Genomic DNA, 25,289 nt, shown 5'->3' with positions numbered 1-25,289 from the left:
TAAATAAGCAGAATTGTCGATGGTGGAGTGAAGATCAGCCAGAAGAATTGCAAGAGCTACCAATGTATCCAAAAAAGGTCACAGTTTGGTGCGGTTTATGGGCTGGAGGTATCATTGGACCGTATTTCAAAGATGCTGCGAATCGTAACGTAACTGTGAATGGTGAGCGCTACCATGAAATGATATCCAATTTTTTTTTGCCCAAAAAGCAAGAGCTTGACTTGCATTACATGTGGTTTCAGCAAGACATTGCCACATGCCACACAGCACGCGTAATAATGGACTTGTTGAGAGGCGAGTTCGGTGAACATTTTATTTCACGTTCGGGACCTGTCAATTGGCCACCCAGATCGTGCGATATAACGCCTTTAGATTATTTTTTGTGGGGCTATGTTAAAGCTCGTGTCTATTCAGACAAGCCTGCTTCAATTAAAGCATTGGAAGACAACATTAAAGCATTTATATGTGAGATACCGGCCGAAACATTGGAAAGAGTATGCTAAAATTGGGCTAAGCGGATGGACCATCTCAAGCGCAGTCGCGGTCAACATTTGCATGAAATAATCTTCAAACATTAAATTATATGGACTATCGATTTAAATACAAATTTCTTGTTCTGAATTTTACGTGCGTTTTTTTGAAAAACCTTTCCTATAGCTCTTAAAAAATCACCCTTTATTTAAGAATAAATAAAATTTAATATCGTTCCGGTGAATATTTTCGAAGTTACACGCAAATTTGAAAAGGCGTTTCAGAGTGCTTGAAAGTTGAAGGCCGAAGCGGCAGCGCGTTTTTCTCAAAATGGTGTTTTCAAAGTCGGTGACCAACATTACTCGAAAACGGCTAAACCGATTAGTCTCAAATTTTAACACGAGCTTCTTAAATATATATTTTTAGTAATTAATAGAACATTTTTTTTTTCACCGATAATACATATATTTTTTTATTAACAATTTAAGGCCGAAATTTTGGTCAAAATCGTTTCTTTTTTTTTGAGAAACCGCCATTTTGTCGAAAAAAATTTATTTTGCTTATTCCTTCGATTGATTACTAGATTTAACGTTACTATAAGGAAATCTGTTTGGTTTTTTAATTTCAGAGGATCCAGTTCAGAGTGGTCACCGCAAAACGTCTTTTTTGAGAGGAGCTCCCGGAGATCAGCTGTAGCTCCTTTCCAAATAAATATTTTTACTAATACTAAGTCTTAAAATACAGTTAAAAAATAACATAATATATGTACAAATTTTTAGGTCAATAAATTTAAAAGTTTTCTCAGAAGAAATTCTGGAAAATCCGCTTTTTTCGGCCTTCTAACTGTGCATAGTTTGTACTGACACTGAAGGCCCTGGAGAACGCGAACCAAACCTCAAAGATTGTGCAAGAATTTAAGAAGTTTAATTCTGTCGCAAAACAGAACAGGCTTGTACTTATGTATATGGGTTTCAGGACACTCCGGTGTTCAAGGAAACGAAATTGCCGAATGAATAGGCTAACCGTGGATCAGCGGTTTCCCCACAAGGGCCAGAGCCAATAATCGGAATCAGTTCCGCAGGAATCATGAATTGGATCAGTGATTATGTATGCAATCTACATAGAGAGCGATGGTCCGGTCTAGAAGTGTTTTGTGACAAGTCCGAACAGAAAACTGTCGAGCTTTCTACTAAAAGTTGGAAGAAAACACGTTCGGTTGATGGACGGTATTATTACAGGACACAACCCATGGGGTCAGCATACGACCACCATTGGAATCATTGAGAACCCAATGTGCCTTTCTTGTTTGGAGGAGGCGGATAGCACTGAGCACTTTCTCTGTGAGTATCTTGCCTTTGCTAGAGCACTGCTACGAGTTTTGGGTTCCGATGTCGTGAGAATGAGTAACATTCGTTCTCTAAAACTGGAGGATGTTCACAGATTTGCCAAAGAATCAGAAAATTCTCACTCTCTCAGGACTAACAACTACAGGGTAGGCCATTTAAAGCGGGCCCATCGGGCAACCCTATAACTTTTGACAGGAACGTCAGATCGACTAATGACATAGCGCGTTGGAAGCGTCAGTCCAAGACAATTTTTACCATGGAGCAGTACACTCCAAAAGAACGCGCTGAAATAATTCAGCTTTACATCCAAAATAACTTCTCAATTGTGAAAACTCAACGTGCGTTTAAAAAAAAAAATAAAGTTAAAAGTGCGCCATCCAAAAGCACTTTACAGCGTTTATACGCAAAATTTATTAACCACGGTAGTCTCAGCAATACCAGCCACGCATCCAGACAACGTACACGACGTTCTGCTGAAAATATCGAGGCTGTACGAGCCAGTGTTGAGGAGGCTCCGCGAACATCGAGTTATCGTCGTTCTCAGGAATTAGGCATCGCCAGGACAACACTCAGGCGCATGGAAGGCTACTGGTTCCAACAGGACGGGGCTACATACCACACTTCACGCGCTACAATCGATTTTTTGAAGCCATTGTTCCCTGGAAGGTTGATTTCGAAAAATGGTGATTTTCCGTGGCCACCGAGATCACCAGATTTGACGCCACCGGACTTTTATTTGTGGGGTTATCTGAAATCCAAGGTTTACATCAACAAGCCAAGGACTCTAACTCAACTTAAAAACAATATCCGACGCGAAATCGCCGCCATACCGGCCGAAATATTGGCCAAAACGATGGAAAACGCCGAAAAAAGGACACATTTGGCCATCAAGGCCAGAGGCAAACATTTGAAGGATATCATTTTCAAAAACTAGCTGGAACAAATCGTCTTGAATCAAAATAAATGATTTTTCATATCAACACAAAAAAAAATGTTTTTTTCAATGTTTTTTTTCAGAAACAAATGGGCCCGCTTTAAATGGCCTACCCTGTACCTTTATCTCTGCCTCTATTCTTTCCCATCTCTTGCTCTGATACTTTTCTCGTTCCTCTTTCCCTCCCTCTTTCCAGAGCTCAAAATACAATGGGCTTTTTAGCCTGAGTGTTTTAGGAGCCACTAAATCTCCTGGTGCTCCTTGGCTCGACCTTTTCAAATTTCAACTGTACATAACCCCACAAAGCTGATCCTACAGAGTTCTGTGTAAACCATATCATCAATGGTTTTTATATCCACAAAGTGAGCTCCAAAAGAAAAGAGCGCATATTCTTTGGAAATATGCCAACTATTCGTACATGCAAGTGTGTGCGTATGTACATATGTACGTCATAGAGGTATGTACTGTATATTTTTTAAATGCCTTGTTTACTTTGCAATCCGATTCGTGAATAACATGGATATATTTTCCCAACAAATAGAGAACTCTTCATTCTCATTTTACCTTCGAAAGATATGGCTTTTTATGACATAAATAGGTGCATACAAAGGCTTATCATTTCCTGTCGAAGGACGAAGGCTTCAAGATAAAAAGTGGTTTGTGCACTATACATCGCCGCACAGCATTCGAAAAAACGTTCATATTTGTAAACTTTCAAGTACAGATTTTTGTTCTGGACCAACCTTCAAACTATACTTGCGTGGATGCCCGTGACTTTGACTTAATTTCACATCCCTTTGTATTAGGCGACGATATTTCTGCAGCACTTCGATATCTTCAATTTGCAGTAGCAGTTGCATGGCACCTCTTATATTTTCAGGCGTAAAAATACGGCCACCATTCTTCAAGTAGTCAGCAAATTGCGACGAACTTTCACAAAGCTTTTCGTCAGCGTATTTTTGCTTCTTCAACTCCAATAGTGTGAGAGGCGGTAAATAGTGTGGCAAGCACTGCGTTGCTTTGAAAAATCTGTGTATTGTCGAAAGAAAAAAATATTAAATGCTTATAAATTATATTTATACTTGTCCTCACATAATTAAGTCCGCGAAAATTTTTCATGGAGAATTTTTTTTTTATAAAAAATATAATTCCTTGCATGACGAAAATATATTACAAATTAAATATCCAACATGTGCCTCAAATGGAAGAGAGTTCACAACGTTCTATGCAGAAAATGTCAAAAAACAATTTCTTAGCGCCTTCAAACTTTTATTTTATTGGACTAAAATTCAATGGGCTGCATACCCAGAAGTTTTCTAAAAATTCTGATTTAAATGAAATGCTGAATGTTGTTGTTAATTTAACAATCTTTTTAAGGGGATAGATACCAATAAAATCTCGAAAAAAATTAAATGTTAATATAATCCTTTAAGAATATGTGAAACAATTTTTTTAACGTAAATTTAAGTATTTCTTATTATATAGATCGTCAACCGTGACGACTCTATTCTTTGCGTTCGGGCGCTGGGAGAAACATAGTTACGTTGTATTTAAACTTTAGACGCGTTTTTCTCAAAACTATATTTTTCGAATTAGCGCACACGATAACTCGAAAAGTTATTGACCGATGTCCCTAAAATTTCGCACACGTCTCTTTTATGATATTACTTTCTATAAGGATTTACAAGTTATTGAAAAATTTCCGAAAAAATAATTTTTTCGAAGCAAAAATAGTAGGAAAATTCGCCCCAAAATTAGTTTTTTTTAAGCATTTTATTCAGCGAATTTTTATTTTTATTTCCTTTTTTAATTCATATAGAAATTATGACATTAATAAACAAAAAAATTTTGTTTTTTTTGTATTCAGGTCACTGACGCTGATGCTACAATGCCCGCCGATTGAGAAGTCCCGCTGCGACCTTCCTGGAAGAATTGAGTGTACATCCGCCATTTTAAATGATTAAAATACAAAAAAATCTATATTATTTTAATGTATAAATAAACTGTATGCCAATTTTGAAAAAAATGTATTGACTGCTTCATTTTAAATAATTGTAATGAAAATCAGGGAAAATATGGCCGTTTACAGGTATCTGTCCCCTTAAGATTGTTGAATTTTTGTGAATTTTACACAAAATTAGGAACTTTGATTTATAAGGTTTTTGGTACAATCAACAAAATTAGCAAAAACAAACCAAAAAAAAAAAAAAAGAATTAGCTTGAAAAATATCGCGAACATTGTAAAATGTTAAAGTGGCTAAATTATGTGAGGAAGAGTGCACATTTCTGTACATATTTAGGTAAAAGTAAGTTCGTTTTCGTTAATGAAATGCCCATTGAATCTGCTTGACATGACTTACGAGTTAGCAGGCAATCGATGTAGCTTTTCCTTTTCCTTGCTGTCTACCATAAGCTTCTTTTCAAAATTCTTATGCATTTCGTCAATTTCCTTGAACAGCATCATTTTTTGATAATTTATGCAAAAGAATTCACTACCCTTGGGTGTATCGATCAGATAACCGGTGCGATGTAAGAAAGTGCCGATCTGTAATAAAGAAGAAAGTAAAGTGAGGAATAAATGTTGGAATCAGTGAGTAGTTGTTAGAAACGCATATGTATGTGCATACATACATACATAAATACATAGATACATGTTTGTAATATTGTAAACGGGCGAGTATCCCATCTAAGCGCTAATGTACACACGTTTCCACAACAATAGCAGCGCGATAAGTTGCCAAGATTTGACTATTTATTTAGTTTTTATTAAACTTTTATTAATTTTTTTGAAAAATATAGTTCAAACTGCAACAATACCTATGTAACTCAAAGTTTTAAAAAATTCAAAAGATGTTCATTAAAACTTCAATTAGTTAGTTTGAAGTGGCTTAACAATCACGTTCATTTTTGACACTTTTTTCTTGTGACAGCCTTGTGCATTTTCCCCAATATGTATGTGCATACTTCTGCTCAAATATGAACGAGACGGTATCAATAAAACGGTCCGCGGATGACATATGGCAAAAATAAATTTTGCGTTTTTTGGTAGGACTGTTATAAGCTTACATGGTAAATTTCAGCGTGATGTCACATAGTTTGTTTTCTGTGCTACTGTAAACAATTCAAGCTCGAGTGCGTTCTTCGAATTTAACGATGGAAATTCAAGTTGAACAAAGAATTTGTTTGAAATTTTGTTATTCCAACAAAATTTCGGCTTCAGACGCCTTAAAAATGTTGCAGACAACCTATGGGGACTCTGCTCTATCGCGTGCACGTGTTTTCCAGTGGTACAAATCGTTCAAGGAGGGCCGTACATCGGTTGAAAACTTGCCTCATGAACGTCGTCCAGCAACATCAGTAAACGACGAAAACATCGGAAAAATAAAGGAAATTGTGCTTGAAAATCGCACAAATCGCAAAATCGGCTAACGCTGAATATTATTTAGATGTTTTAAAGAGTTTGCGCGAGAACATTCGTCTTAAAAGGAATAGTGGAGTGTCTGGAGCGTTGAAAACGTGAAAACCTAGGATGTCTTAGGGACTAGATGAAATTAAATTATCTTTGCGAAAATGTGTTGTGAATAACATAAATAATAATCTCTACCTATTTAAAAGTTGTGCATTTGATTTTTAAATAGCAAAAATTTATGATTGCAATAAATTATGTGCTATAATGCAAATAACGTTGTAGAATTTATTGTTTTTGTAACAGAAGTGAAAGCAAATGAAAAAATAAATAGATTATGGATAATTAAATGTTAAAAAAAAAAAATATTATGTAAACTATTCGTTTATTTAAATAATTAGCATACAAAAAAAAATAATAAAAAATTGTTTTCTGTTATTATAGCATAAAAGTAAAATCGAATTAATTGTTAAAAACAAAAAAATTATGACTATTTAAAAGAAAAAAATGAATTAACAAAAAAATTTGTCTATTGAAAAATTTACATTTTTTTAAATATAATCTTCAATTTCACTGATGTTAATCATAGGCGCTACATTTAGACAGCTGTCGTCGGTTCTCTGTAGGCATGCTACACTGCATGCAGCTACACATCCTTTTTTGCAATTGCAAAATAACATTTTTAATAAATTTTCCGGACCAGGTAATTGATTCGTAAATATTGGATGATAGGTATTATTGGAATAGTTCCATCCCCAATTTTCGATGATTAAATCATTCCCTAACCACATCTGGATTTGTAGGTAAACCCGTTTTAAGTGTTCAAATGCTGCATCAGATGGGGAAGGTAACGAAGATAAAAGAACACTTGTGTCTTTGACAGTTGCTTTGATGAAATAATTGAACCTGAATGTATTCAAATCTGTCATTTTTGCCGAAGCACCATACAGTCACCACAAAATACATGTAATACCAGCTTGAAATATATTATTTGCATCTTCATGTACATTTTTAAATATTGCTGCTGAGTCATGTAGATCATTCCGCTTCTCACAATTTTTGATAAACTTAATTTTTCCTTTATTGTAAAACGCAGAAGTAGTATCACAGCCCGTGAAAGCATGTAAAAATAGAACATGTTCTTTACATGCTGGTAGAGATTTTTCTAAACTTTTCGATGAAAATATTTGTTGGTTAGCTTTACCTCGGGATGGTTTTAAAAAATATATTTCACGATCAGTAGGCGCCAATGCCATTAACACAACCAAGACGTCAATGTCTTCAGAAATTACAACAATATTTTGAGATTCTAAACTAATTGCTGTATCAACAATTAATTTATCGGCATCGCTTTCCGCTTGGCATGTAAAAATATTCTTAACATTTCGATTAGGCGAGATTTATTTTTTTTTTTTTCGTTAGAAATTTATCTTGAGCGATTTTTAACGGCATATTTTCATCAAATTCAATATCTGTACTTATATTTTTTAGTGCGCGACGATTCCTTTCAGCAGATTTAATACCGTCCTTCTTATATCCATCAAATACCACGTATGCGTTATTATAATTATTCCTCAAATATCTTACGTAATGTTCGCATATCATTTTGAATGTTTCATTTAATTGCCATTTGCAACGATATAACAACATGCCTCCATCAATAACATAATGAGCATTTTCTAAGCTTTTCAAATTAATCTGAATTTCTGGGAATAATTCGTAGAAAGTTGATTTTTTTGTCTTTCGCATTTGGCCATATTCAAACAGAGCAAGTGGATATGGTGCCAGTTCATAATTCATATAAGTTTTTAGTTCATCATCTGTTTTTTTTTGTTTTTTTTCAACACACAAATACGTTGAAACAGCAACAATGGATCAACGGGAATAACATTGTTATGAATTTTTATTTTATTATTTTTAGCCAATAGAGAATTTATTTTATCTTTCCTTAAAAACTTCAATTCGCGTACATTTTTCCCTTCGATTTTCTTCATAACTTTTAAACCTTCTTCAAAAGCATTGTAACAATTTATACTTTTATCACCGGTAATTCCAGTGGCAATTGACATAATTGCATCTGTATCAGGAAAAGGACTGTGTTCTTTGAAAAAGTCTACCAATCTTTTTACATCGATACCATCCCTTTCTATTCTAGCATCTGTAGAATCACTGTGTTGATGACTTTTATTGAAAGATATGTCACAAAAATTTTCTATGCTTTGAATAATATCTTTACTATAAATAACTCCTCTGATCCATTTATAATGAGCTGTATGAGCTTTACGACGACACAGACATAGCGCAGTGAATGAAGATCCAGTGGCTACGTTGGCTGGGTCATGTCGTCCAAATGGATACAAACGCTCCGGCTTTGAAAGTATTCGATGCGGTACCAGCTGGTGGTAGCAGAGGAAGAGGGCGGCCTCCACTGCGTTGGAAAGATCAGGTGGAGAAGGACTTGACTTCACTTGGTGTGTCCAATTGGCGCCGGTTAGCACGAGAAAGAAACGACTGGCGCGCTTTGTTAAACTCGGCCAAAATCGCGTAAGCGGTTATAGCGTCAATTAAGAAGAAGAAGATCCATTTATAAACTACACTTTCAGTGGCACCTCGTTTAAAAGGACCCCCTTCGACGCTCATTCCTTTCATTAAAGTCTGCTCAATAGTCTGATCACTTGCCATACCAGAAAAAAAAAATCTGATCGCCTAGATGTGAAATATCCTGTTGTATATTTTTCGAACTCTGCTGGATCCATTATATACTGTAATTCCTTCATATCTTGCAGATAAATTTGTGCAGCCTTCGCATAGGGGAAATGTCCTGATGCGTGGAATAGTGGAATCATCAGCTCAATACTATGTAGATGTAAATTTCAATCCACCATACGGTCGGCAGCAATGAAGTCTTTCAATATTGTTACCATTCGAAAATACGTAATCCATAGTTTTGATGTTTTATTTTCAAGCTCAACTAACTCATCTTCAAAAATTCTACTCAGCATTTGAAATCCTTGGTTTTCTGTAATTTCATTGTAATTGAACATTTCAAAAAACATCGATATTTGTTCGTCATTCAATACATTTAAAAAATCCGCATTATTCTCCTTAAGATCTTCAAAAATTAATTGTGCTAAAGCTTGCTGCAATAAGGTATTAGCACGTACTGCTCTAGCATAGGCACGTCCTGACATTATGTGATCAATCGTATTTTCTGGATAAATGGTAGAAAGAACTTCTTTTATCCCACTTCCAGCCATAATATAACCAATAAGATATAACGTTGGGAAGATGTTTGTCTTTATCTATTTAAGTAAAATTTAACGTAGAACTAAAAAAAAAAAGAGGTTGTCTGTAAAGTCGGTTTACTGACGATAGCTTAACGTGATAACGTCATAAGAAAATACTGATTGAATGGTTGCATTTTCAAAAGAAAATTTTAATTTTATTTGTTTGATAGATATTTTGTATGGATATAGAGAATGAGTTAACATTAACATAACATAATATACTTTAACATAACATAACATAACATAACATAACACAACACAACATAACATAACATAACATAACATAACAACATAACATAACATAACATAACATAACATAACATAACATAACATAACATAACATAACATAACATTACATAACATAACATAACATTACATAACATAACATACCATAACATTACATTACATTACATAACATAACAAATTACCCCGTATTAAAGCACTTATCAACAGCTTTCATTTGATACCCATATTGTACATACACAACCAAAGGTTACCCGGGTCCACGTTTTGACCTATATCTCGAGACCCCAGTCACGGAGCAGCATGAAAAATACTCTGTACTAAAGCATTCACCAACAGCTTTCATTTGATACCCATATTGTACATACACGTCCGAAGGTTACCCGGGTCCACGTTTTCACCTATATCTTGAGACCCTATCTACCAATAGGTATTCAAACTATACGGAAATCATCTTCAATACCTACTTAACAATGTGTGTAAGTTTGGCTTAATTCGGTTCAAAGACACGGCGGGTCCACGTTTTGGCATATATTTCGAGACCCTAGTCATCAATAGGTATGAAAACTACCCCGTATTAAAGCACTTATCAACAGCTTTCATTTGATACCCATATTGTACATACACAACCAAAGGTTACCCGGGTCCACGTTTTGACCTATATCTCGAGACCCCAGTCACGGAGCGGCATGAAAAATACTCTGTACTAAAGCATTCACCAACAGCTTCAATTTGATATCCATATTGTACAAACACATTCTAGGGTCCACGTTTTGGTCTCTATCTCGAGACCCTAGTCACGGAGCAGCATGAAAAATACTCTGGACTAAAGCATTCACTAACAGCTTCCATTTGATACCCATATTGTACATACACATCCGAAGGTTACCCGGGTCCACGTTTTGACCTATATCTCGAGCCCTATTTCCAAAATAAAATATAATCCATGTTACTCGTGGATGATGTAGCTTTCGAATGGTGAAAGAATTTTTAAAATCGGTCCAGTAGTTTTGAGCCTATTCATTACAAACAAACAAAGTTTTCCTCTTTATAGTTATAGTTATAGTTATTAGTATAGACAACATATCTTATAAGGTATATGGTAAATATTACCATACATTTTTTCCTTCATATATAATAAAAAAATTAATAATTATAACATTAAAACAACAGGTATTATTAACAAACTTGGTTTTATTTTAAATTCTTCAAGTGAATCAAATTAATAATAATCAATAAGAAGGCATATGCAAATACAAATACGTGAATTTATATATGTACATTTGCGCATATACATACATACATATATACGCTCACTTAAGTAGGAGAGAGCAAGATATCGAACGTTGCCGTTCGTTTGCTTTGTTTGCTTTGTCGTTCGTTCCGCCCTTTCGCTTGCAGTTCATTCAATGCAATGAGCAAGGTAACGGCAATGAGCAAGGTAACACTAATATGAGCAAGGTAACTACATATGAACAGTAATGAGCAAGGTAACGACACATTTTTTCGTGCGTGCAGCCTGTTAAATCGAATTATAAGACGTTATCACGTCAAAAATTTTTTCCAACTCAATACTATGCTCCAATATATTAATTTTTCATATTTTTTTGTTTAAACAATGAACAAATTAATTGCACAATATAATATTGGTAGAAGTTACAATTTAGAGCATACAAAAGAAAATCCTGTTGGTTACATGGCAATTCATTCAGTCCCTACGAGATCCGAGGTCAAAACCCCTGGGCACTCCACTAGAAGGAATTGTGGGACAACAAGTCATAGTTCTTGCATCACGATAATGCACCAGCTCACACATCACGTCTTGTTCGCGATTATTTGAACGAAAATAATGTTAATATCGTTCCGCAAGCACCGTATTCGCCTGATATGGCTCCATGTGACTTTTTCTTGTTTCCCAAGCTCAAGTTGCCGCTCCGTGGAAAACATTTTGAGACAATTGAAGTCATAAAAGAGAATTCGAAGAACACACTCGAGCTTGACTTGTTTACAGTAGCACAGAAAACAAACTATGTGACATATCACGCTGAAATTTGCCATGTAAGCTTATAACAGTCCTACCAAAAAACAAAAAATTTATTTTTGCCATATGTCATCCGCGGACCGTTTTATTGATACCGTCTCGTTCATATTTGAGTAGAAGGTATGTATTATGTAATACATTTCGACCAGTCGTTGGAAGAAAATGCATATACTGTCAAAAACAAAAAAAAAAAAAAACAATATTCAAAATCAATGCGAATTTCCGTCCACTACCAAACTGCATGTCCAGAATATTTCATGTTCCACAATATTTCTAAGGGTTCTGATTAAAGAGTTTTCAAATTTTATTAAAATTTATTGAAATTTTTAAATTTTGTAATTACAAATCTTCAAACTTTGAGTTACATCGTTTTTATTGCAGTTTAAACTATATTTTTCGAAAAAATGAAATAAAGTTATATAGTTTTTGCTGTGGTACAGGTTGGGTGAGGTTATGGTGGTAGTCGCTCTGCACGACCAACTCACTTAGACCTTACATGTCCGTTGTGATACCACTGTGCTGCAATGGGAACCCCATTTACCTTCCTTCGAGGAACCATTTTGTAGGTCTTAAGAAACGTAGAATAGATACCATGCCCACGCCAGACTGTTCGGTAAGAGAATTGAAAAAGTGTTTACCTAGCCAACCTGCTCTGATTTTAGCTAAGGCTGGACAATTCAAAGAAAGTGCTCAACTGCTTCTTCCTCTTCCTCATCTCTGTAACTTCTGCAATATTCATGGGAGAAAACTCCTAGTCTCGAGGAATGCCTGCGAAATAGCCAATGATTGGTTAAACAAGCCGCAACCTTCGAGATATTATCTCTTGGGAGACTAAGCAACTCCTTTGCCCTTTTCTTGTTTATTTGCAGCCATAGTAGCCTAGCTGTAACCCATGTATCTTCATCTCTCCATGACCTATTGTCATCTTGGATAATGTTGTTTTTTATTATTAGTTTACTCGTGGCCAAAGGTATTCCAATGATACTTTTATCACCTCCGAGGGTATTTCTGCTATGAAAAAGCTCCTCATAAAAATATCTGCCGTTCGGAATCGGCTTGAATTTGTAGTCGTTTTTGTTAGGGCATGCGTATTTAGATATGTAGTCACTTCTTTTATAGCTAAAACGTTTGCCCGATAGACGCTGCAGTGGTCTGGTAGCCGAACGGATAGTTCCAGTCATAATTCCTTCGTGAAAACTATCGTCTAGCTTGGAACCATCTGTATAAAAATTTAATTTCCCCCTTCTCCATGGCCTTGAAGAGCCTCTCAAAGGTGAGTCTAGGGATAGTCTATTTCTTGTTTGTGACTATTCAGAGTGCAAAATAGAAGCGTGGCCAAACCACCGGTCTTTCCATAGTGCTATACTTTTGAGTCTGAACGCCGAGGCGGAGGCCACGTGTTTCCCTACCAGATTTAATGCAGGTAAATGGATTAGCACTTCCAGCGCTTTGTTTGGGGTAGTCCTTAAAGCGACAGAGATGCATAAAACAGCTGTTCTTTGAACCTTACTCATGATTTTAGCGTAACTCGCCTTTTGAGCAGATGGCCACCATACGAGTATTCCATATATTCAGATTGGCCCAATTACAGAAGTATAGAGCCGATGTTTAACACGAGGTGTTAGTCCCCATTTAATACCGACCGCTTTTTTGCAAGTATATAATCTTTACTCTTTTCTCAATATTAGGTTTCCACCTGAGTTTCCTGTCATATATGTCCTATGTACTTGGGATTCTCTTCCAAAGAATTCTCCACACCCTAAAAAATTAGCGGGGAGATTATAGAGCGAATATGTTTCCTTATAAAGGGAATTATTTCAGTTTTTGCGGGGTTTATACCGAGTCCCCTGCTCTCAGTCCAGCTTTTAAGTGTGGCCATGTTGGAGCGCAGAATATCCATAAGGGTGTTAGGATATTTGCCTTTAACGGCAATTGCTAAGTCATCTGCGTAAGCAGTGACGTGGCAACCCCCTCTTGCCAGGGTCAGCAATAGGGAGTTTACTGCCAAAATCCAAACAAGAGGGGAGAGGACTCCACTTTGCGATGTGCCTCTGCAGATCTGTCTGCTTAGAGTAGTGCTGCCTAATTTAGCCGTTACCTTTCTTTTGACAAGTTTATCTTCTATCAGGGCAACGACGTGTGGTGCCACTCCAAAATCTTCAAATGAATCTACTATAGCGTTTGCTATGGTATAAAATAATATAATAATTTATGAAAAGAGAAGAAAAATTAAATAAAAAATGTATGTATACATAATCAGAACTTTGCAATATATTGCGCTGCTATTACTGTGATCACAGGTGTATATATTTACATATTTTAATTATTTTCACTACGTCATATTTACACATGCACGCACAGGTGCATGCCCCCATATTAATTATAACCAACCGATTTTTAATGGTGTGGCTATTGGCAGACCGTTAGCCGGCTCTCAGCGAATTTGACAGAATCAGCTGATGGGCTGACATAGCAGAAGTTATAAATCGGTTTGGTTACGAAAAAACTAAGAATGTGTTAGTGATATATAAAAAAAAATCAGCACAGTCTCCGCTCATGTTGCTTCGTTGCTATTGAACAACGACTGATTGGACGAGCGCGTGAATACATGTGAAATGATCGTGCGAAATTCGACTGGCGAATACTCCCGTGCCGTGACAGCCGAAGTTCCCCTCACAATTTTGTTTTTCACCACAGTTATTGGCCAAACCTAGTAATGTATCATCCCAGAATTATGGGGTTAGGGATAGTCAGAATTTTCAAAAAATTGGATTTTTTTTTTGCATTTTCTTATCTTAAAAATAGTGTATAATATTTTAAAAATATTGTGTGAATTCGACAAATACTTTTCGAGTTATTCAACAATTAACAAAGGGCGCTCGGGCGTTCTGGAGCGTTCGTAATTAAATAATTCGTGTAACTCTACATAAATCGATAGCAAAACTTTAAATACGTTTTTCTCAAAACTATGTTTTTTGAACTGGTGATCACTGTAACTTAAAAACCGCTTGGCAGATTTCAATAAAATTTATATTGCATTTGACAAGCATAAAAAACTGGTGCCTGGTCCAAGTATTTTTTTTTTTTTTCAAAAATTTCGATTTTTATTTTAACAATTGTCGGTTATTTTTTTTCGAAAATCTTAAAAAATATTTCCTGAGCCCGCCATACTGTTAATTTTGAAAAAAGCTTCGATCAGGCACAAGGATATCTATTAATAATTAACTAATAACTAATTTCTCTTGTTCGATTGATTTTAGATGAATCTCCAAGGTCTTGTGATGATCACCCCGGGCGAGCGCCGGTCCGTCCGTGTTTTCCGGGATCGGTAAAGCGTAGGTCAGGCCTCAGGGAACTGGGGTAGGAGCATTGCCTCCGAGGGTACACCCGCTCTTGACTATTTCGGCCCGCCCCCCTGCACACGATGCGCTGGTTAAATAAAAAAGAATGGAAAAAATTATGGAAAAGAAACAAAAAGAAGAAAAACAGCAGAAGGCCATTACTGATGGAGATATAGAGCAGAGCCCTTTCGTAAGGAAACCTCGATTGCTTCGCTTGCCATCACAAAAAGGGAATTCGCCCCTTACGAGTGGAACATTGCCGACTATAGGGAAATCAAAGACGGTCAATGAAGGAGCTGAAATGACGCCTCAGGATGTAAGAGTAACGTCAAAAGAGGTTAAAAATACTGCAAATGCGCCCAATGCGCCGTCGCATACCCCTGTAACTGCAAAGGATGCAAACACAGAACGGGAAACCACTGCATCTCCGCGACAAGAGTTTATTCTCAAAATGCGAGCTGAAGAAGAGGAAGCCGTAGAAAAATGTTTGAGAGTGCTTAGGGAGATGAAAGCAGTTATATTGAAGAGTAGAAATACTTCCACGGAAATAAAGACCGGAGTCTCAGAGCTTGACGAACTATTTGACGTCATGAAAAACTGCAGAAGAGGTTGGATTCGAGCTGAGAAAGCCGGTAAAAGTCGTCTCTTGCTGGAAACATCCACTAAAGAAGTCGGAGGTGACACCCCGCAACTGCCCGAAAAACAGGTGTTGCTCAGGAGAGCACTCCTTTAACCGCAAAACTGAATGCACCAAGCCCTGCCGCACCCGACTCTTCGAAGAAACTAAGAGTTCGAGAGGCAAGTGGTAAGCCGGCAAAAATCTAGGCCCAATACCGTGCCAAAAGGAAGTGATGAAGCGCAAAACGATGGCGCAAGGAAGAATAAAGCCAAACAAAAGAAGACTGAACGAATATCAAAACCAAAATCGGAGGCTGTGTTGGTAAAGCCGGTAGAGGGCCACAGTTATGCTGGAATCCTCAAAAACATACGCAAAAATACCATGCCAGACGAAAACACAACGGTGAAAGGCATAAGAAGAACCAAAACTGGCGCTCTTCTACTTGAATTCGAAAAGGGGAAAACAGTTAACGCTGATTTTTTGAAACAACTAGAGGAAACCGTAAAAGCGGTCGGTTCCATTACAACTCTCAGACCAACTTCAACTGTAGAGATCAGAGACTTGGATGCCGTCACGGAGAAGAAGGAAGTTGATGACGCTGTGAGAAAAATGCTAGCTGGCACTAATGAAAATATCGATGTCAGGATCACAAAACCTAATCAACGACAACAAGTACGGGCTTATGTTACTCTCGCTATTGAAAGCGCAGAAAAGCTGCTTAAGCAAACTAATATCAAAATCGGATGGGTTAGTGCAAGGATGAGAGCTAGCACATCTCTGAAGCGCTGCTACCGGTGCTTCGGTGTCGGACACCTTCAATCAAACTGTAAAGGACCAGACAGAAGCGGAAAAGGTATATGCATCCGATGTGGAGAAGCTGGGCATAAAATGAAAGAGTGCACCAAAGAGCCCAAATGCTGCCTATGCACTGATGCCAATCGCAACGAGACAAAGCATATGCCAGGCTCGGGCAAATGCCCGATGACAAAAGAACATGCCAAGACAAGATAAAATATGATTATACTTCAAGCAAATATGCACAGAAGTAAAAACGCAGACCTGCTAATGGAGCAGATGGTCTTAGAAAAAGGAGTTCAAGCAGTATTGATAAGCGAACAATACGCTCAATCCGAGAAAGCTTGGATCGAAGACGAGTCGGGAACTGCCGCTATCTGGCTGCCTAGGGGCACAAATTTCGTAATAACCGCGAAAGGATCAGGCGATGGTTTCGTCTACGTTCAAAACAGCCAATTCACAAAGATAAGCTGTTATCTCACACCGAACGACAATATAGTTGAATTCACCCGGAAACTGGAAAGTATTGAAGATGAATCTCCAAGGTCTTGTGATGATCACCGCAAGGGACTTCTGAAGAAATGGGTTCCACACAAACAGCGATAACTTTTTCCATTAATAAAAAATTTTTTTTTTAATTTTGCTAAAGTCAAGTCGAAACATGATGTGTTAATGCTACGTTTTTATTTTTGTAAAATAAAGGAATTGACTAGCAAAAAAAAAAAATAATTGAAAATCATAATTTTTACGGGCCCCTCACTAACCCCTAAACCCTTATATCAATTCAATAATTTTTTCACCCTAATTAGCATTAACAAAGAAAATGGTAAGTGCTTAGCAGCACTGTGAGCAAGGCTAATAGGAGGATCACTTTTACTTTTAAAACTTCTGTACAAGTAAACATCTTTGAAAAATATGCATGCCAAATAATAGTAATAGTCCAATATACTTGTGTTCCTTTTATTGTTGTATTGCTTTTCGTTTTCACATTCAGGAGTGAATTTCCCCTACAACGCTGTTCTCTTTCTTGTTTATTCAATTGTTAGGTCACGGAAAGAAATATTCTCACGGTTGTCACCAGCTTGTGGTCATTCTTAAGTTATCGCTTAACATTGGTAAATGTTTTCATGTGATCCTGACGAAAGCTCAAAATCGTATTGTCGCAAATTATTCGATTATAAACTTTCTACAATTGAAGTATACTTGGATCTAGGGGTCTTTCCTTTTTGGCTAAGGTTTTGCTTTCGTTAATTATATTAATGTGTTATTCCCACGGCTTACTCCAACCTAGCTTTTTTAAAACGTTTTTTAAGGATTCTTATATTAGAAAATTACACCAATGGACATCTCACGCAGGGCTAGGGATAAACGCGGAAAAAACGGACATGGTACTTTTTACCAGGAAGTACAAGGTCCCGGCGTGGAACCTTCCGAAGCGAGGCAACAACGAACTACTTTTCAAAGATCATGCGAGGTACCTCGGAGTATTACTAGGCAGTAAATTGCTGTGGAAGCACAATGTTGAGGAATGGGTGAAAAAGGCCAGTAATGCGTTGTACGCATGTAAAAGAATGCTGGACGTTACTTGGGGTCTATCACCCTCTCTGATGCATTGGTGCTACACGGCAATAGTTAGACCGATATTGCCGTATGGGGCCCTAGTATAGTGGACTGCGACAAGAAAACTGACATACTGACTGACACAAAAAGAACTCAGTATTCATAGAGGTCGGTCTCCATCTGGTACCGATAGGGACCAAAAGGTCTATGCGTGGTTTATGGCCAACCAGGCTAACCTAACCTAACCTATATTAGAAAATAGCTATTTAATACTCTAGTCCGTGCCAAGTTAGAATATGCTATTATTATCTGGAATCCATTTCACGCCTCACGCCCAATTAGATTTGAGCGAGTACCACGTAGTTTCCAACCGATTCATTTTGATGATTCCTATTCATCTGACAATGCTCGTTGCTTGCTGATAAATCAGAAATCTCTTGCAAGTAGGCGAAAAATTCAGACTTTAATATTTATTTTCGATTTTATTAGTGGCTTAGTTGACTGTCCATCACACGAAGCAGCACATTATGTTTCCATTATCCCTTTCTTGTTGTAGCAGTTCAATCTAAATACATATTTTTAGAAACTAGAAACCAAGAAAACCATTGGGTTGGGGAATAAGGTCCTAGCATTTTTACCGCAGAGTTTTATGTAAACAAGAAACAATAATTACATCTCTCTATCGCCCAATTTGCTGATGCCGTTTCGCCAGAAATCGACTGGTCTAGTGTCAAAGAAGTTGGTGAGCCAGTTTTTAAGGACCTCTCTTTTTTATCGAAGGTAACGCCCTTCATATAGTTTGACAGGAAGCGGAAAAGATGGTAATCGGTCGGTGCAAGGTTGGAGAATACGGCGAATGAAGACGGACCGCACATTCGAACTCTTGGAATGCGGCTTTGACGCCTTGTGCAACATGGGGCCTGATGTTATCGTGAAGCATTATGGTTGGACCATGTCGATCAGGTCGTTTCAGTCGAATAGCCTCATTCACGCGATGTAAAGGGTGGTTAAGTTTCAAGGGCCGGTGTTGATTTTGAATAAAATACAATTTTTTTAGGAAATTATTGTTATTTCTCTTTATTATGATAATATTGGTATGGCTCAATTACGTATGGAACAAAATATCGGTCAAATGGCCGCCGCGACCTCGGCGGCACACCTCCGTCCGATGGTCCAAGGCATAATTGAGGTTCTATGCCGTTAATGTGCCGAATTATCTCATCCTTTAGCTCTTGAATTGTTGCTGGCTTATCGACGTACACCTTTTCTTTCAAATAATCCCAAAGAAAGAAGTCTAACGGTGTCGTTGACGCTTAGGTGTGGCTCACATTCCCTTGAAATTTAACTACCCTTTAGATAGACAAGGTAGAGCTCCTTGTTGACCGTAGCATTCTTTCTGATCATTTCCCAGTGCACCATGCCCTCCCAGTCGCACCAAACACATAACACGATCTTCTTTGGCTTGACTCTCGGCTTTGGCGTATCTCCTAGAGCCACCCACTCTTTTCTTTGCTTCATATTGATGCACAGTCACCATTTCTCATCTCCTGTGAGGATTCGGTACAAAAAGAGCTGTTTATGACCGCGTATTGCTCGATGGCAGGCGAGATGCTGAGAAGCAATTTGAAGGCGACTTTCTTTTTTTTCCGTTGAGGCTCTCAATTTTGCGGTAAATCCCATCGAAAAAAGGTGATTGAGAATCGTGTTATGATCGGAGTTAATTTTTTCCGTGAAGTTCATTTTTTCACGACTGGTTTGACGACCGTTCTCCTTCAAAAGTGCTTTGAGACGTTCTTCATCGAATTCAGACGGCCTTCCACTACGAGACGCCAAAGTCGCCATTTTTGAACTTTGCAACCCATTTCCGTGCTGTAGACTCGTCTATGACATCTTCTCCATACACGTCGCAAATGACCCGGGCTGCTTCGGCAGCTTTTTGACCTCGATGAAAAGCAAAGTAGAGCAGGTGTTGAAAATTTGGATTTTTGCTTCCTGGGTATTCTATTTCTAAGCCTCAAAACCAATAAAAAATTAAATAACTCACAAATGCAATTAACATACATAGTTTTGTAGAGCAGAAAAAGTTCTATCGAATGAATACTTACCCTTTGCCAAACAGCAAACAAATCGTTGCAAAATAAAAGAAAATGTAACAACGCTATGAAACTATTCCCCAACTCAATCGGTCTTGATTTTGGGATACCAAGATCTCTTTTTGCTGCTAGGGTTGCTTCTTATTATTCATAGTAAAATTTTTTGTGCTTAACATTAACCACTTTTTGCAACTTCTAGTCTGCAAGATTTTTGTAATCACAGACTCGATAAACAAATGAAATCAAATATTCATTCAAAGCGGTAGCTTAGGAATATTTTCGGTTAAGTGCCAACAGATTTGTATGCAAGCGCTCGCATCATATGTGCCTATGTATTGGAGCGAATATTTACATAAACAGGATGAAGGGACCAACTACTCCAGTGTTTTAATAAACAGAAATACGATCTTCTGATATTGTCAACGCTAAATCAAAAGCCTGCGGAGTTATAAAAAAATAAAAAGTATATAAAAGTGTATACAAGAATACAAATATATATGGATCGTATATGGATTATTTACGTAAATAAACTCGTGTGGCCAAAGAAGTGGTAGGCAAAAATCAAATGAAAAATAAAAGAACCAATGATAACTAAAAAAAATTCCTCGAGTGCAATAATTTCACAGGAAATCGAATAATTGAAATAAAAAATACAACTTAAATACAAATCCATGCAAGTAAAAAACAATACAAACAAATAAGTGGAGGGCTCATTTACTTCAATAGTGTCATAATAAAAAAAAAAACATTAATAAGTACGCAACATAGGATAAGTACGCTAAAATGATCATAAGCACTTCTTTTGCGCTGTGTAAAAAATTCATGGCGATATTTTTGAACAGTACTTCATTAGAAGAAAATAAGTATTTACTTTTAGGGAGGCATAGTAATTGAAAACTATGAAGCCGTTTTTCTCAACATTTAATTTTTTTGTGAGTTGTGAGCTATTGAAGGGCATATGTACATATGTAATTATGTACATAAAAATACTATTTTAAAGATAAAAGCGAATTTGCCCCCTAAATATATATATGTACATAAATGCTTCCAAAGAAGCGACATGAAACGTCCAACAAATAAAGTCAACATTGTAAAATAAAAGACAGCCTAATGTGAGAAAATGAGCATAGACACAAGCCGTATCTATAGATGGTGATATCAGTAGAACAGCTGAATAATACGTCCTCGGCACTTATGTCCAAAATTTGTGCTTAGTTTACATATTTCGTTGTTTACATTTTTATTTTAAAGTGGAAATTTGTATTCCAAGTGGAAATAGTCTTCAGGTCATTTAAATTAAATCCAAACAAACAAAAAACAGAAAAAATAGAAGTATTATTTTCGTTATAATGTAGGGTGTTTTTTTAGCTGCATGAGAACAAACGATATCGAAAACTATGGTTTGACAGCTAAGAATGACAAACTGTGTGGACATTTCCGTTCAGGCAAGCCATCATGAGTCGTTTAACGAAAGAACAATGCTCACATATTGTGGAAATTTACTCTGAAAGAAAATAAATTTGTTCGCAAAGTTCATAGAACCAAGTATTGAAAAAGACGCCAAATGTCGATTCGTGGTCGTTCTCAACTTGTTGGCCTTTGTCCTTCGACTACGTGGAAAATTTTACGTAAGGATCCTGCCTTACGTGTCTATTAAATACAGCTCGTACAATTTTTGCCAATTGGGCTCATTTGGATCTATTGGAAAAAGTAGTCAGAAAACATAAATGTCATGAAATTAACTACCAGATTATACAATGATAATAAAACAAAGCAATCCAACAATATTTGAGATTTGTATTATCATTTTAAATTCTCAAGCTCTTCAAAAAACACACGATACACACGTATATGTATATGTACATACATACGTGTTTACTTGTTGGGTGGGCAAAGGTCTTGTTGGTGATTGACAATAAGAAAGGAGTATGTATTTAAATTCCGACTAGTGCGATTAGAAAATATTCTAAATAAGGGGATTTTCAATTGGCGCGGGCAGATGTTGAAATGGAATAAAATGGCGTTTGCTGTGTGACACGTAGCGCCGTCCTGCTGGTACCACATGTCGTCTAGGTCCATATGGTTCAATATGGGCCATAAGAAATTGGAAGGGCCACCACGTCTACCGAAAAATGGGCGCAATGCGCGCAACGTTTGCGTTAATGAACACTCATTTTGATAATAAAGTTTTATCATTTGAACGTGCTGTTCAATCGTGTAACTTGCCATGATGATTTGGCATAAGCAACTGAATAATAAACAAAAGATTTGACAGATGTCACCAAAACAAAATGGCTGCCTCAGGGCGCTAAAATCGACCCGCGCCAATTGAAAACCCCTTTAGATTTAGTAGAAGTTTATGATACATTAATGAAGGCAATTGCTGATGGAAATGGTGGTTTATATTCCCTTGATGCCCCTGGTGGAACTGGTAAGACATTCCTCATGTCAGTAATTTTAGCCACTGTTCGTGCGAAATTCAACATTGCGCTTGCAGTTGCTTCTTCTGGAATAGCAGCCACATTGTTTGAAGGATGCCGTACGGCTCATTCAGCATTAAAATTGCCGTTAAATCTTCAAAAAATTTAAGAACCAACATGTAATATTTCAAAAAACTTAGCAATGGCCAAAGTTTTATCAGCATCGAAAAACATCATCTAGAACGAATGCACAATGGCGCATAAATGTGCATTAGAGGCACTTAATGAAACATTGAAAGGTATATGCAATGACTCGAGATGTTTTGGAGGCGCAATGATTTTACTGTCTGGCGACTTCCGCCAAACACTACCAGTAATTCCAAGATCAACGGCTGCTGACGAAATAAACGCTTGCCTCAAATCATCGAATCGATGGCGCTATGTGAAGAAACTTCAGCTGACAACAAACATGAGAGTTGCATTACTTAATGATACATCTACTGAAGATTTCTCTGAGCAATTACTGACTATCGGTAATGGTCGAGTACCTGTCGACGAATCGAGCGGATTGATTTCTTTTCCTCAGAATTTCTGTAACTTTGTCTCATCGAAAGACGAACTTATCAATAAAGTATTCCCAAACATCATTAATAACTACAAAAATATTGAATGGTTGATTGAGCGAGCAATTTTAGCGGCTCAGAATACAGATGTAGATGACTACATAATTCAAAATGATATCATTGGAACAATGCATTCATTCAAATCCATTGACCATCCAGCTGACTATTTTTTTTTATTCTACTAAATGTCAACAATACACAAAAAAATTTCAGCCGGTATTAAATGAGTTGTTAAAATTTTTTTTCGACAAGTTTCGCAGCATCCCACGCACGTACCCACCGCTACTGGACCAGCTGCTGAAGGGTTGGTTTCGTCATCCATTGGATGGCGTCCGCCTTCAGTATTAAAATCAGTCGGCATGAAACGATGAGGTCAAAATGACCCCTGGCTGCCGGACTATAACATTTACCTCAACAAAACTGTTTTAAGATTGGAAATCGGATAAAATGCAGACGAGCTACGAATTTTTAAGTGTCGGAAAACACCCAAAATCGGTTTTTTAACGATAAATAAACAATTTGAGGGTGTTAAAAATTTTTGAACACGGTTCCGCGCCGTTCTCGGCTAGATTTACAGTGCTCATCATGTCACTTCAAAAGTTCTGATTCTCTGTAGCACCGTGTTATTGATGCCTGGAAAATATTTACAATGTTGGATTGCATCAAACACATTAGCATCAACACTGCATGCCTGTTGGAAATCTTTATGGTCTGATATATTTAATGGTGAGAATAGTAGCGTAGCTTTGGAGCAAGAGTGTTCTCGGATAATTGAGTTGGGTCGAGAATTGGATGGAGAAGGCTTTGAAGATATAACTCAAGCAGATATTAAAGAATTAATGCAAAATCAGGAACTAAATGCAGACGACTTAATTGAAATGGTTAAAAATTGTGAGGAAAATAGTGTTGAATATGACTTTGAATCTGACATCGAAAACAATGAATCCGATGCTTTCACAGCTAAATTTGTTCACGAGGGACTTGTATTAGGAAGAAAACTAGGAAACCAGTTCCAAGGAGATGTTATTTTAGATCGTGGTCTTGAGTTTTAACGAGGTGTTAATGAGCTATTAAAACAATTTGAAGAAGTCTACAAAGATATGGCATAATAAAAATAGGCAACAAAAGCTTATTTCAGAATTTTTCCAAAAAAAATTCTCATCAAACTATAACAACCACAACCAATTCAGTAAATGTAGAAGAAAAAATGCAATGAGATTATTTTATCCAGTGGTGAGTCAGATATTACAATTTCGTAAGAGAAAACTAATGGTCGAAAGTGATAGTGATTAAGTTTGCTTAAAAATTGGGATGGGCCGTACGTATTTTTAGATATTACAGGGTGACGAAAAATTACTGTATACAAACTTCTCTGTGCAATTAGATGAATAAAAAATTTTCTTAGCGAATGCACTTATTTTGTGATTGTTGTGTGTTTTCTGAAGTACAAAAAAAAAGTATTCATTTCTGTTCCAGCTCTTTTTAAATACTTGGTGTAACGATGTCAAGTAGTCGCTCAGCTATTATAGCCCTGCATCAGCTAGGAGCACACAGCTGCGAGATAGCACGGAAGCTTGGAATTGCACGTTCATTGGTTTCTCGTGCAATCAAACGATTTAAGGAGCTTGGTAATGAAGGTGACCGTCCTGGAAGAGGAAGAAAACGAACTGTTAACACTTCCAACAACCGAAAAGCATAAAAAGAAGAGTTCAACGAAATTCTATGCTCTCGATGAGGAAAATTGCTCCTGCACTGTCTCGCATCAATCGTAAATCAGTTCGCTTTATAGCAAAAAAAGAACTTGGACTTAAGCCTTATAAACTACAAAAATGCGAGCTGCTCACGGATGAAAACAAGAAAGTAAGACTCGAAAGATCGCTTCAACGTCGGGCCGCAGGTACGGGCTGGGATAAAAATCGTCTTTACGGATGAGAAGCTGTTTACTGTTTTGAACAATCATCAAAACGACAGAAATTAGTCCACAGAAGCCCCTGGACCTTCGTCTATTGTTGAGCATCGTCCAAATCCAGCCCACAGAGCAAAAACAACCCAAGGGTGGCGCAAAGCCAATTTCCCCTCTTTCATTACTTCCCAAGAATGGCCACCCTAC

The 25,289-nt window shown here is 37.1% G+C and overlaps 1 protein-coding gene across 1 annotated transcript in view; it reads right to left on the bottom strand.

The window, feature by feature from the left end:
• The window catches only part of LOC129245670 (helicase MOV-10-like), a 45,455-nt gene that overhangs the window by 7,471 nt on the left and 12,695 nt on the right, over positions 1-25,289 (bottom strand). Inside the window, exons 3-4 of the mRNA XM_054883989.1 lie at positions 5,112-5,296; positions 3,495-3,780 (exon numbers count right to left, since the gene is read on the bottom strand). Of these exons, the coding sequence (XP_054739964.1) occupies positions 3,495-3,780; positions 5,112-5,296 (471 nt within the window). The remainder of the gene's footprint in view (positions 1-3,494; positions 3,781-5,111; positions 5,297-25,289) is intronic.

Source organism: Anastrepha obliqua, chromosome 4 (assembly GCF_027943255.1).
Source record: "Anastrepha obliqua isolate idAnaObli1 chromosome 4, idAnaObli1_1.0, whole genome shotgun sequence".
In the NCBI taxonomy this organism is placed as follows: domain Eukaryota; kingdom Metazoa; phylum Arthropoda; class Insecta; order Diptera; family Tephritidae; genus Anastrepha; species Anastrepha obliqua.
The sequence above is the reverse complement of the archived record's forward strand: the minus strand, read 5'-3'. Positions and strand labels throughout refer to the sequence as shown.